Genomic DNA, 15573 nt, shown 5'->3' on the forward strand with positions numbered 1-15573 from the left:
TTTCATCGATGAATACAATCACGAACCGATCCAACATCGGTCAACACACACGGTTCATGTGGTCCATGAACATGGCTGGAGCATTAGTGAGTCCGAAGGGCATCACAACGAACTCGTAATGACCATAGCGATTCTGGAAGGCTGTCTTCTATATATCGTCCTCTCTTACCCTCATCTGATGATAACCCGAACGTGGATCAATCTTGGAAAACCAAGACGCACCCTGAAGCTGGTCGAACAAGTCATCAATCCTCGAGAGTGGGTAATGGTTCTTCACCGTTAGCTTATTCATCTCCCGGTACTCAATACACATCCGATGCAACCCATCCTTCTTTTTCACAAACAGGATTAGAGCACCCCCATGGTGAGCTACTAGGTCGGATGAATCCCTTGTCTAACAGCTCCTGTAGCTGTGTAAACAACTTATGCATCTCTGGTGGAGCTAACCGATATGGTTCCTTGGCTATCAAAGTCGCACCATGAACCAAATCAATTCAGAACTCCACCTGTCTCTCTAGAGGCACCCCATGCAAATCATATGGAAAAACGTTTGGGGTACTCCCACATAATTGGCACATCGTCAACCGACGCCTTACCCTTATCTTGGGTATCCATAACATATGCGATGAAACTGGAAAACCTTATGAAGATAGTGTATGGCCCTAGCGGCTGAGCATAGGACGGCCCGCGTTGAGCGCCCTCTCCATAAACCCCCAACTCCCCCCCCCACTTGTGGTCCGAACACATACCATCTGTCGCTCACAATTAATAACCCCCCATTAGGGCTTAGTGAATCCATCCCCATTACAACTTGTTCCCACGTAAGTGAATTGGAATTAAATCGATCGGATACCGCTCATTAAACATCCCTAGAACACAACCCGATGAACCCTCAATGCCTAGACATATTGGTCATTTGTAATCTCGACTTCTAATGGATGATCCAACTCAATCAGAGCTCCAATAAACCTCTTGTTGAGTGCAAGAGACACGAACGATCAGGTAGCCTCCAAATCAAATAATACCAACGCAGGGATACCGTTCACAAGGAACGATCCTAAAATAAAAAATAGAAAATATAAGCAAAGAAATCGACATAAATAAATAGTTAAGGGGAAGAGACATACTTTTCACCACATCTGGTGTAGCTCACGCCTCCTCGGCGGTCAACTAAAAGGCCCGACTCCTCACTGCAGGAGCATCCGCCTTGCCCTGGCGGCCATCTGTGATCCGTAAGATCGTTGGAACTAGTGCTACCACTGGTCCTCTTGATGCTAGACTTAGCCAGTTGGCCTTTTTGTGACCCTTCTGATTGCAATGAAATCTAATTTTGTCTAATGTCTGTGAAGTGGTGATAGAAGCAGTATAATCCTCAATTTGAGTCCAGGCACACCTGAGAGTATACTCGAATCCCTCAAACCAAGGCTTTGATACCAACTTGTAACATCTCAAAAATAAAGATAAAATTTTGTTTTTAAATTCATTCAATTCATAAGAATCTGATATCCAAATAGTTAAAAGAGTATAAATGTATCATGTTATCATAGTACAATTCCTAATCACCAAGTGCGGAGAAACATAGAGTTATGTGGTGCAATGAGGCCAGGCCCTTCCCCCTCGAAGTGGATGTACCTAAAACATAAACTGAAAATTGTAAGCACAAAGCTTAGTGAGTTCCCCCAAAATACCACTTACAAAACAAAAATACTGACAAGCGTATCTAGGTGCTGGCCAGCCACTTCGGTTCATTTCAATTGGATACTACCAAGCATATATGGGTGCTTGCCTACCCTTTGGGTCTATCTCAACCAAATACTATCAAGCATATATGGGTGCTTGCACTCCTCTTCAGTCTATTTCAACAGGATACTAGGTTTATTTCACCCCTATTACTATCACATAATATCATAACATATATCACAGAGTCATCAAGCAAATACAGACATAACTAACAATTGTCACAAAGACAATCATCATACTACAACATAAACTAGTGGGACGACCTTGGTTCCTTTGACCCACGGATACTAAGAAACAAGAATCACCTCAGATTGTGGGTATAAAATCGCACTCAACGAATGACTCGCGGACTCATCTCCCTATCATACAAACATAAAACCCTAATTAGAAATTAGGCCATATTCTAACCCGAAGGTCCAAAACCCACCCTAATTATTGACTTAAGGCAAACGGGTTCCCTTACCTTTGCCTTATTGGGCATCCAATCCTCCAAGGCCAAACTCCACAAAAATCCAAAAAGGCATCCAAGCCCACAATGCGGCCTCTAAGGCCCAAGAACATCTAACTTGGCATAAGGCCCAAAAAATGACTTGCTAGAATAAGATGGGCCCGAGGCCCAACTTACTCAAGTCCAAATCCCAACGCCAAGCGTATCCAAAAATCTTCTAGGCCCACTGACTGTGTATGCACGATGTAATTGGCTTGTACGCACAACGTATGCTGGTGTTGACCAGGGGTCGAGGCGTTAACCTAGTACGTGCAGCGTACATTGGAGTATGCATGGCGTACTGGTCTCCCAACCCATATTCCCTTCCATGTCTTAATCTATTAAGACCTAACGTTCAAAATTTAGATCCAGGCCTCTAAAAACGTCCTAAGCCATAAAGTTGCAAACTTTATGATTTTGCATGCAAGGATAGGGCCTAAAATATGAATCAAGTCCATAAACACACTTGGATGGTTCTTAACACTTGCATGGCTGAGGCTTAACCATCAAGGTCCGATTCTTATGACTCAAAACACCTCCAAGAGCTCAAAAGGACAACTTATATGGTCTGAAGTTGCTTGACTCCAAGAATCCAAACTATGGGACTAAAATATACCATTTTCTACCCTAAACCTAGATGTAAGTATGCAATGATCAAGTTTTAAACGTTATACCTTCAATGGGTTAGAAATGGTGCCAAACTTCTGGAGCTACAAGCTCTTCCCACGTCCTTGCTTCTACCCAAGCTTCCTTCTTTTTCAAAGACTCTAAAGAACACCAAAAACTCTTGAGAAATATCACAAATGCACTCAAGGTGGCTTAGGGTTCGAGATTAGCACAACAAGGGAAACTGATGTTGAAATGGTAAAGCCTTGGAGGAGTTAAGGTCCTTAAATAGGGTGCAAACCATAAAAACTAGGGTTTTTCTCAGACTCATGTACGCCCCGTGTTCATGGTTAAGTCCCGCGACCAGATGTTTGACTAGTAGGCTAAGAGTACCCATTGATTACGCCCTGCATACTAACCAAGGGACCAATTTTGAAAGAATTTTACATTAGGGCTATAAGAGGAACTTACCAATACCTGAATGTTACACAGTTATCAAGACCCATAAGGAACTCATACAAGCTTTCTTTCTCTTGATGCGCAACAAGGCATTTGCCAATGTCACACGTACACCCGTTACACGTGCACCGTGGAGTGGGAAACACCGACTGGATTTCATCCCATAGTGAACAAAGCTTTGTGTAGTATGTTGAAACAGTTGCACCATCTTAACGTGTGGCATCAATCTTATTTTTCAGTTCGTATTCCCTTGGTGCTATCTTTTTCCCAAATCGTTCATGAAGATTGAACCACATCTCTGGAGCGGTGTACGCGTATTTGACACTATCCCTTATCTCCATTTCGATGGCGGTGGTAAGCCACTCTTTAATCATCGCATCAACTCTCATCCATGGCATGTAATCCTTGGATGTCCTTTTTGGTTTTCCAATAGACCCGTTGATGAAGCCGATTTTATTCTTGGCGAATAGGAAATTCTCCATCTCCTATGCCCAATCTGCATAGTTTTTGTCCAACAATGCGTCATTGACCAACATTTGTCTAGGATTATCGGAAGGATGAAGGTAATATAGTGAGTTGTAATCAGCGACATTGCTACCGCTGTCTTCTAACGGTATCACTGATATCGTTATAAATTCAAGATAAGAATTGATATTGATTATCTCGATTCAAAATTACAAGGAGAAAAAGGGGCAACAATATATAGAAACGAGAAAGAAATAAAACAAGAGAAAGTCCACTAAAACATAAGATAAATATGGACACGATATGGGTCAATTATAAGAAAACCAATAACACCACAAAACAAACCTCTAGCAGTCGGAAGCGAGAGGAGAAAACGAAACCTTCCTCATGAATTTGAACCAATCGACTGATCTAATTGAGAAGGGAGAAATCGAAAGGAGAAGTACACGATGTGCAGAGGCGGTGGAGGAAAACTATTGATATACGAAGGTGGTGGAGTAGAAAGACGACAAGTTTAAAGGTTTTAGCCGAAGCCGATGAGCAATACTGTTCATAAGTTGCCATGTGTTTTCACAGTATGTATAATAACTACAGTATAAACTTAAGTTCCACACTATCTAATTTATTTTTATTTATTTTTAAAAGTATTTATTCTTATTTATTTTTAAAAGGAATAACTTTGAAAATTAATAAATTTCCATTTACATAAACGTGATCACATGGATATATATTTTAGTTTTTTTTATGGGGAACGGCATCAGTTTATATTTTAATTTCTAATTGTATTTATATGATTCTTGTTTTTTCAAGCCTTTAATATTATAAATACCACCACGTTCAATCAACAAAGCATTCATCTTCTTTAATTACTTACTTACCAACTTTTACAAATTGTATGACAATGGCTGTTATCACATCCGAACTTGAGGTCACTTCTTCTCTTCCCGCTGATAAACTTTTCAAGGTCTATGGAGACTTTGACACCCTTGCACCTAAGGTAGATCCTCAAACTTTCAAATCTATCGATATTATCAAAGGTGATGGCGGTGTTGGAAGCATTATAAGCATTACCTTCGGTGATGGTAAGTATTACGTTGATAAAAAAAACATCTTTGTATTTAATATGATTCATGTACTCTTTGGATCGTATAAAAAATATCAGTAGTTTTCTGACAAATGGTTCCCTAATGTTTGGTGTAATATACATGTGTAGGTGTTCCGTACAAAAATTCCAAGCATAGAGTTGATGCCATAGACATAAGCAACCTTAGCGTCAGCTACACGATCTTTGAAGGTGACGCCTTGTTAGGTATTATTGTCTCAGTCACTCATCATGTTAAGTTCGTACCTTCTGCTGATGGTGGATCTGTGTACAAGCACACGACTGAGTTTAATTGCAAACCTGATGCCCAACTACCTGATGGTATTCTTAACTTTCTCAAAGAAGCATTCAAGAACACCTTTAAGGCAATAGAGGCCTATGCAATCGCACATCCGGAAGCTTACTAGTTCTTCTCGAATAACTATGGTTTTCAATTTCATTATTGTGTGCTAAAATGGAAATGATTTGATGCTCGTGTTTTCCACTTTTTTTTCACCTAAATAAATGGATACTTGTCTGCTTTTGTCATTCGTGATGTCATCGTTAATTTGATGTGTTTTTTATCTGGATGTGATGATAAAAGTTAGATATTGGTTGTTAGTTATTAAAGTTTCACGCAGACCTGTAACATTAGTAGACACAAGAAGCGAAACCTGAATCAAAAAACATAACATAAATGCGAAAATTTAGGGCATTTTTTAAGTAATAACTTGGTAGAGAATAAATATTGTACTCGATTTCCGCTAAGAAAGAGGTACCTGTTAATTTCTTGACTGACCCGACAGAAGGAAGGTCAACCCTCAGACCGGCTGACATTTTGATTTTTGGATGGGTCAGAGGGAAACATGCATGTGTCGATCTTACAGGGGTATCCCCTCTTGTGGGCCTGAGGGCTGGGGGTTTCACAACGGGACATGCTGCTTTAAAAGCAGCCACAAGCAAAGTCACCAAACATGAGAGATCGTGCATGGAAAATCAACACGTGTTCATACCATTTGCATTTGATACGTTTGGTTTCCTCGCACCGGATGCGGTAGAACTTCTTAAAAGAGTACAACGAATCATGCATAGTAATGAATTAGTTTTTAAAAGAATTAGTTTTACCGTTCAAAAAGGCTTAGCGGCACAGCTTGTTGCCCATTTGTTATCTCACTCATTGTAGGATGACAATTGAACTTTTAGTTTAATTTAGAAATTATCATAAAAGCATAACATAAAATGCAAAAATTTAGGGCATTTTTTTAAGTAATAACTTGGTAGACAATAAACATCGTACAGGAAAAGGTCAATATTACAATTACTAGACGTATACTGATTGATTCATATTACATTCTCTATTTAGTGTTTCTCATACTTCGTCTTACAATAATTTATTCGTAAAATAAACATTTTGTAAATCATTAATTAATCTAATTTCGACATCATAAATGTCGTCCATAGTTGGCTCGGCGGGGGCGTCCATTGCTGTATGCCCATTATGGACCGATGTTGGAAAGGCCCGACCGAACAATTCTCGACTTAAAGGGTTCAAATGTTCATTTTTCATGGTTTGTTTCGGATTACCAACTCAAACATATTGTGTTGGATCGTCTTAGTAATAGATGGCTCTTTGTGACAATATCTGAGCAACTACGAACCCCAATATTTACAACATATATGTTTATCAACAAATAATCGACACATCTTTTTTCCAACAAATTTCCTACCAAATTCCATTTATAATTAACAACACCATTTACATCCCTTGGTATTCCCGGTCCATATTTTACAAACAAATTTCTAATATATAACCGTTTAACTTGCAAACAATAAAATTTTAAGGCCAACCTTTACAATAAAGGATAATAATATGTTGTATCATCTTGAAGATATGATACTATTACAATAATATTTATTTACCTTATTACAATAATATTCTTTTGGGTTAAAACTATAATATTATTTTCACCATGTACAACATAAGAATATCATTCATTATACATACATTTAAAAGGCAACATACTTATGAATAGAACATACTTATGAATAGTAACCAACTGAGCCGGATTCCATTGATCCAAGTTCATAATAGAATGAACAACCGAGACATACGAATTGGAATGACCGATTTACATGTTCAATTTAAGGAATATCCCGTTAATACCCTCTCTGCCTTACTTGCGTCCACAGCTCCTACTCACCCTCCCGTCAATACCCTCTCTGCCTACCTTGCATAGGCTGAAACAGTGGCCCCATTTTGATTTGTGGCATAGATCTTGTTTTTCAGTTCGTATTCCCTTGGTGCGCTCTCTTTCCCAAATCGTTCATGAAGATTAGACCACATCTCTGTCGCGGTGTATGCGTATTAGACATTGTCCTTTATTTCCCTTTCCATGATGGTGGTAAGCCACCCTTTAATCATCACACGATCAACTCTCATCCATGGCATGTAATCCTTGGATGTCTTTTCTTGTTTTTCAATTGAACCGACGATGAAGCTGATCTTATCTTAGGCGAATAAGAAATTCTCCATCTTACGTGCCCAATCCGCGTAGTTTTTGTCCGACAATGCGTCATTGACCAACATTTGTCTAGGATGATCGGAAGGATGAAGGTAATATCGTGAGTTGTAATCAACGACATTGCTACCGCTATCTTGTGGTGTTTCTGCCTTGTCGGCCATGTGTTTTTTCGGAGCACTAGGATCACTGCTCTGATACCATTATAAATTCATGATAAGAATTGATATTGATTATCTTTATTCAAAATTACAAGGAGAAAAAGGGGCAACAATATATAGAAACCAGAAAGCAATAAAACAAGAGAAATCCACTAAAACATAAGATAAATATGGACAGGATATGGGTCAAATATAAGAAAACCAATAACACCGCAAAACAAACCTCTAGCAGTCCGAAGGGAGAGGAGAAAACGAAACCTTCCTCTAGAATTCGAACCACTCGACTAATCTAATTCAGAAGGAAGAAATCGAAAGGAAAAGTACATGATGTGTAGAAGCGATGGAGGAAACTATTGGTATACGAAGGCGGTGGAGTAGAAAGCCGATAAGTTTGAAGGTTTTAGCCAAAGCCAATGAATAGTATTGTTCATAAGTTACAATGTGTTTTCATAGTGTGTATAATAACTAGAAACTTAATTTCCACACCATCTAATTTATTCTTATTTATTTTTAAAATTATTTATTCATATTTATTTTTTAATGGAATAACTTTGAAAATTAATAAATTTCCATTTATATCAACGTGATCTTTTTTTTTAGAAAAAGCAAATATCATTAAAAGGGGCACTCTCATAGCAAGAAGCTACAAAGAGACCAAGTACAAACATGAAAAGGAAACAGGAACAAAAGAATAAACATAAAAATTAAGATGAAAAATGAGTGAAAGGCGAAACGCTCCATTCAACCCAATTTCCACAACTAATGCCACCTCGATGCTTGCACCATATGTACGAGAGCGAAATTATATTATCAGCGATTTTTGTAGGATTTACATCAATATGTTTGAAAATCTTGTCATTCCTGGATAGCCAAATGTTCCAAACAAGGCAATAGAACACCGTGATTAAGATCTCCTTTTTCCTAGGACAGTTTCCCGAAGTAGTCGCGAAGTCAATGAATTCTCTAACACTTGAGAACATAATGTCATCCAATCTACACCATTTGAATATCCAATGTTGCACCACTCTAGAATAGCCACAAGTAATGAGCAAATGATCAGTCGTTTCAGTTTCTATGTTACAGAGAGAGCATAGGGTGCTGGAGGTATTTATCCCCCTTACAGCCAAGGTTTCAGCCACCGGTATTCTACCTAACACCGACCTCCATATGAAACATCGCACCTTCAGAGGAATTATATTTGACCACCAAATTGCCGCCCCTTTAAAAGGATTCAGTTTAGACTCCAATAATTTCCTCATTGAATTCACAGTATATTCACCACTAGGATTAAGAGAAAAACTAAACCCAAATTTGGATTTTTGCTCAGTATTCACGTTACCAATATCCGTATATAGCTGTAGCAGTTCACTTAATTCTTCTGAACCAGTTGGTTCAAATCTCCACATCCATGAAAAGCCATTGCCATAAATTCTATCTCCCAATAAACAGTTTTTAACTATTTCGATTGAATATAAGTGAGGGAATTTGAGGTGAAATGAATGAATTGGTTTCATGGGCAAAGCAGCAAAAGAAAAAATTGTTTCTTTTCAAGGTCGAATTTGAAAAAGCTTTTGATTCAATTAACAGGGGATATTTGGACTGTGTAATGGATCAAATGAATTTCGGGTGTAAATGGAGAAAATGGATTTTAAGTTGTCTATCCTCTGCAAAAGCTTCTGTCTTGGTAAATGGCTCTCCAACTGATGAATTTCAAATATCTAAAGGGGTTCGTCAAGGTGATCCTCTGTCACCGTTCCTCTTTATCTTGGCCATGGAGGGACTGAATATCGCTATAAAGAGTGCATGTGAAAAATCACTACTACATGGGGTCAAATTACCTAGAGGTGGCCCCTCAGTTTCACACCTTTTTTATGCTGATGATGTGATATTCGCTGGGGAATGGGACTGTAATTGCATGAAAAACTTATCTCGTATCCTAAAATGTTTTCATATTTGTTCAGGGCTAAAAGTTAACTTCTTCAAACCATGTTTATTTGGTGTGGGAGTATCAAAGACAACATTGTCTGATACTGCTCAGGTTCTTGGTTGTTTACATGGAGAATTTCCATTTTCTTATCTGGGGGTCCCAATTGGTGCCAACATGGCTCTGAAGAAGAACTGGAAGCCTGTTCTAGATAAAATATCTTCTAAATTATCAAGTTGGAAGGCCACTTCGTTGTCGTTTGGTGGACGCCTCACCCTCATTAAATCTGTCCTGGACAGCCTCCCTACATATTACATGTCTCTCTTTAAAGCTCCCGTGGGAATCATTTAGCAGCTTGATAAGATCAGAAGGAGATTCTTATGGGGAGGCAGTGAGCTTAAAAAGAAAATTCACTAGGTTGAGTGGTCTAAAGTTATTGCGCCAAAATCGGAAGGGGGTTTAGGTGTTGGTTCGTTATTCGCTCAAAACATTGCCCTGTTAATCAAATGGTGGTGGAGAATTATGAACGACAAAGGAAGTTTATGGAAATGTGTTATCGTGAGCATTCACAATTTGTACAACAAACCGGCATCGTGCATCGCGAGAAAAACCCCAAATGGAGTATGGTGCAATATTTCCAAGGCTGTTAGAGCTCTTGATAGTCTGCATATGGATTGTAAGGATATTTTTGCCCTTACCCCAGTTCGGATGTCAACATCTTATTCTGGAAAGATTCTTGGTGCAGTAGCATTCCATATCAACGTGATCAAATGGATATATATTTTAGGTTTTTTTATTGGGAATGACATCTTTTTATATTTCCTAATTGTATTTATATGATTCTTTTTTTGTTCAGGCCTTTAATATTATAAATACCACCACGTTCATTCAACAAAGCATTCATCTTCTTTAATTACTTACTTATCCACTTTTACAATGGCTGTTATCATATCCGAACTTGAGGTCACTTTTACTCTTCCTGCTAATAAACTTTTCAAGGTCTATGGAGACTTTGACACTACAAGAAAAAAGAGTATTAGCGGCGACAAAAATCGCCGCTATTGCTCACCAAAGTCGCTGCTAATACCTTTACCGACGACACATCGCCGCTATTAAGTCGCCGCTACTACCTTGTTGCTATTGCTCAAAAAGTCGCCGATAATGCTACATGTCGCCGCTAATGATAATGTCGCCGCTAATGCTACCTGTCGCCGCTATTGCCTTTTTTAATTTTTTTTTTTTTAAAAACAGCCATTCTCGGCTATTCAAAAACCCATACATAATAACTTTAAATGCAGAAAAAACTGATACATTAAATGCAGAAAAAACGATACGTTAAATGCAGAAAAACGATTTCATAACATCCATGTTTTATAATACCATACATACACCAAAATAAATAACAAAATTCTTATAAATTTATGTCATAGTACAATCTCTAATAAAATATAAAACTAATACGACATGTTATCATCCCCGCCACTGTTGTTCCATCTTATAAGCTCCACAGTTGACTTCGGATCGTTGGACATTGATCGAAGATTCTCCAAATACATAGTAAATAACAACATATAAACTTATAAGTTAAACTATTAACTTAAACCAAACTAAAAATTACAAAATGATCAGAAAACTAACAATTACCAATTTATCTATATATCAACAAATATCAAATTAACAAACCAACTAAGTAACATTAACCTTCTAAATTAAACCAACAATCAAACTAATAATTACCAAATGATCTACAAATACACATTATATAGGAACTATTATAGTAATTTACATTAAATACCATTTCAATAATAACGTCCTACTTGTTTTTTGTTTATTTTTTCCATTATGACATTTTAGTTTACACATTGTATACAAATACAATCCAAATTGCATATAAATACATACATACATACATTATACACATATATACATGCTTTTTATCAAGGTTGTAAATATCGCTTAAAGTTAGCTAATCGGTGGACTGGGTTAAGGGATTAATCGGTTAGGCGGAGATTAATCGGGGACCATTAATTGCTAATTTGTTGAATTTTAAAAAATTAAATATGACTATTATCATATAAAAGATCATAAATACCACTAATATATAATAATATAGGCTAATATGATTAATAAAAGACTAATCATACCTTAAATAGTTTCTATTAAGATATAACTTCTTCGAAGTGTTAAAATTTCATTGGGTTCTACTGCTTCACTCATTGTGTATGCATGAATTAATCGCTTGGAGCCTTCTACTCGGTCGAGTTGCGCATAGGAATTAATCGGAGATTAATCAGGACCTAGTCGGGATTTTTACAACATTGCTTTTTATACATATTAAACAACCATCAACACACTCCAAATTACACATAAATACACACATACATACATCATACACACACACACACACACACATATATATATATATACATACTTTTTATACACATAAAACAACCATGAACATAATCCAAAATGCATACAAATACATACATTATATACATATACACGTATTTTTTATACACACACATATATGAAATACACACAATTTTCACACACGTATATGAAATACACACAATTTTCACACACATATATATGAAATACATACACATATAACATATTTCACATACATATATGAAATACACACACACATATACAGAATACACACACAAATGCACACATATAAAACAAATTACAAAAAAATGCACATGTGGTTTCCAAAACTTTTCCCTCTTTCAACTGGTGGTGGTAGTCTTCAGTGCTGCAACAGTGGTTGCAACAGTGGTAGTGGTAGTTGATGTCGGTGACAGCAACAACCGATGGTAATGGTGGTGACCAGAGAAGAAAATAGCTTTTTTGAAAACAAAAATGCAATTAATCACAAAGTCTTATGGAAATCGACATTAAAATAGAAAGAAAGGAAGAGATGAGGAAGGAAACATGAACCCGAGAGAAGAAAATTGACAGCAACAACAATGTCGGTGGCCAGAGACGGAAAGTTTTCAGTGGCCGGCGATATCTCTTCTACTATATATTGTTAAATGAGGGAGAATCGTTGGAGGAAGGGAGAATCGTCGGAGCAGATGATCGAGAAATGGAACAAAATGAGAGAAGATCGCAACAGAAAGAGGAAGCAAGTGGTTGTAATCTGCGTCGACCTTTAGCGGCGACACCCAATAGCGGCTACAAAAGAATCAATACCGGCGAAATCCAATCTTTAGCTGTGACATACGTAGAGGGAAAAGAAGGCGCGTTTTTTTTTTACCTTTAGTGGCGACAATTTAGGTCTTTAGTAGTGACATATTGTCGTCGGTATTGGTTTTGTGTTTTTCACGAGTTTCTCAGTCATTGGATTAGCAAAATGATCGAACGGTTGACGTTCACCAGAACGTGAAAACGCGGACTCAGGTAATTAAGAATTACCGGTGACACCGATAGCGGCGACAGAACCTTTAGCGGCGACTTTTTGATTTGTTGCTGCTAAAGGTCTCGTCGACGCTAATAGTGTCGCCGGTAATGGTTGTATTTCTTGTATCCTCAAACTTTCAAATCTATCAATATTATCGAAGGTGATGGCGGTGTTGGAAGCATTATAAGCATTACCTTCGGTGATGGTAAGTATTACGTTGATAAAAACATCTTTGTATTTAATATGATTCATGTACTCTTTGGATCATAGTTTTCTCACAAATGGTTCCCTAATGTTTGGTGTAATATACGTGTGTAGGTTTTCCGTACAAAAATTCCAAGCATAGAGTCAATGCCATACACATAAGCAATCTTAGCGTCAGCTACACGATCTTTGAAGGTGACGCCTTGTTAGGTATTATTGTCTCAGTCACTCATCATGTTAAGTTCCAACCTTCTGTTGATGGTGGATCTGTGTACAAGCACACGACTTTTACTTGCAACTGTGTACAAGCACACGACCGAGTTTAATTGCAACCCTGATGCCCAACTACCTGATGGTATTCTTAACTTTCTCAAAGAAGCATTCAAGAACACCTTTAAGGCAATAGAGGCCTATGCAATCGCACATCCCGAAGCTTACTAGTTCTTCTCGAGTAACTATGGTTTTCAATTTCATTATTGTGTGCTAAAATGGAAAAGATTTGATGCTCGTTTTTTTCACTTTTTTTCACCTTAATAAATGGATACTTGTCTACTTTAGTCATTTGTGATGTCATTGTTAATTTGATGTGTATTTTATCTGGATGCGATGATAAAAATTAGATATTGGCTGTTAGTTATTAAAGTTTCATGCATACCTGTAACATTAATAGACACAAGAAGCGAACCTGAATCAAAAAGCATAACATAAAATGCGAAAATTTAGGGCATTTTTTTAAGTAATAACTTGATAGAGAATAAATATTGTACTGGAAAAGGTCATTACTATTACTAGACGTATGCTGATTGATTCACATTACATTCTCTATTTAGTGTTTCTCGTACTTCGTCCTAAAATAATTTATTGGTAAATAAACATTTTGTAAATTGTTAGTCTAATTTCGACATCAAAAATGTTGTCCATAGTTGGCACGGCGGGGACATCCATTGATGTATGCCCACTAAGGATCGATGCTGGAAAGGCCCGACTGAACATTTCTCATCTTAAAGGGTTCATTTTTCATGGTTTGTTTCCGATTACCAACTCAAACATATTGTGTTGGATGGTGTTAGTAATAGATGGCTCTTTGTGACAATTTCTGAGCAACTACGAACCGGAATATTTACAACATATTTGTTTATCAACAAGTAATCGACACATCTTTTTTCCAACAAATTTCCTACCAAATTCATTTTGTAATTAACAACACCATTGACATCTCTTGGTATTCCCGGTCCATATTTTTCAAACGAATTTCTAATTATCCTTTAACTTGCGAACAATAAAATTTTAAGGCCAACCTTTACAATAAAGGATAATAATATGTTGTATCATCTTGAAGATATGATACTATTACAATAATATTTATTTACCTTAATTATTACAATAATATTTTTTGGGTTAAAACTATAATATTATTTTCACCATGTACAACATAAGAATATCATTCATTATATATACAATTACAAGGGAACATACTTATGAATAGTAACCGACTGAGTCGGATACCATCGATCCAAGTTCATATTAGAATGAAGGACCGTAACATACCTTGTGTAGGCTGAAACAGTGGCATCAACTTGATGTGTGGCATCGATCATGTTTTTCAGTTTGTATTCCCTTGGTGTGCTCTCTTTCCCAAATCGTTCATGAAGATTAGACCACATATCTGTAGCGGTGTACGCGTATTTGACACTGTCCCTTATTTCCCTTTCCATCATGGTGGTAAGACACCCTTTAATCATCACATCAACTCGCATCCGTGGAATGTAATCCTTGGATGTCTTTTCTGGGTTTTCAATAGACCCGACGATGAAGTTGATCTTATTCTAGGCGAATAAGAAATTCTCCATCTCATGTACCCAATCCGCATAGTTTTTGTCCGACAATGCGTCATTGACCAACATTTGTCTAGGATGATCGGAAGGATGAAGGTAATATGGTGAGTTGTAATCAACGACATTGCTATTGTTGTCTTCTGGTGGTGCTTTGCCTTATCGGCCATGTGTTTTTTCGGAGCAGTAGGATTACTGCTCTGATACCATTATAAATTCAAGACAAGAAATGATATTGATTATTGTTAGGTACAATTTGTGCACCTTTTTGCACACCTTTTAGCCCCATCTATTTGGCATAATTGTTCTTTCCTTTTCCTTTTTCTTGCATTTCATCATATTCATGTTAGTCTCAAGAACAACCTTATTTGCACACTTTCATGTCTTTTTCAGGTAAACCGGAGCTTGGAATGCGCTTTGGGAGATGCCGGGAAGCGTTGGTAAAGATTTCGGGATGATCGGGCGAAGAACGAAAAAGTTGGAAAAATCAAGTTTAGATTCGGAGTCAGAGGGGTACACGGGCCGTGTTGGATTTACACTGCAAAATCAACACGGGCCGTGTTGACCAAAAAGAGGAGTTGTTGCCCCTGCTGAACACGAGCCGTGTCAGATTTACTCTACGTTCAACACGGGCCGTGTTCGACCCAAAAACCAACTTTTGGCAATTTTTCCTATCTTTCATATTACGGGTT

At 37.4% G+C, this 15573-nt stretch overlaps 2 protein-coding genes across 2 annotated transcripts; both read left to right on the forward strand.

Annotated features, from left to right (window-relative positions):
* The first annotated feature begins 4605 nt into the window (after positions 1-4605).
* Positions 4606-5387, forward strand: LOC145059349 (root allergen protein-like). Its single transcript, XM_079007203.1, has 2 exons — positions 4606-4839; positions 4971-5387. The coding sequence occupies exons 1-2, from the start codon at positions 4653-4655 to the stop codon at positions 5264-5266; spliced, it is 483 nt and encodes a 160-aa protein (XP_078863329.1). The 5' UTR covers positions 4606-4652; the 3' UTR covers positions 5267-5387.
* Positions 5388-10378: 4991 nt separating this feature from the next.
* Positions 10379-13535, forward strand: LOC145059350 (root allergen protein-like). Its single transcript, XM_079007204.1, has 4 exons — positions 10379-10474; positions 12966-13050; positions 13164-13338; positions 13370-13535. Exons 1-4 carry the CDS (start codon positions 10379-10381, stop codon positions 13488-13490), a joined length of 477 nt encoding a protein of 158 aa, XP_078863330.1. The 3' UTR covers positions 13491-13535.
* Positions 13536-15573: the final 2038 nt, after the last annotated feature.

The sequence above is a fragment of the Lactuca serriola genome, chromosome 6 (assembly GCF_051521515.1).
Source record: "Lactuca serriola cultivar US96UC23 chromosome 6, Lser_US96UC23_V15, whole genome shotgun sequence".
Classification (NCBI taxonomy): Eukaryota; Viridiplantae; Streptophyta; class Magnoliopsida; order Asterales; family Asteraceae; genus Lactuca; species Lactuca serriola.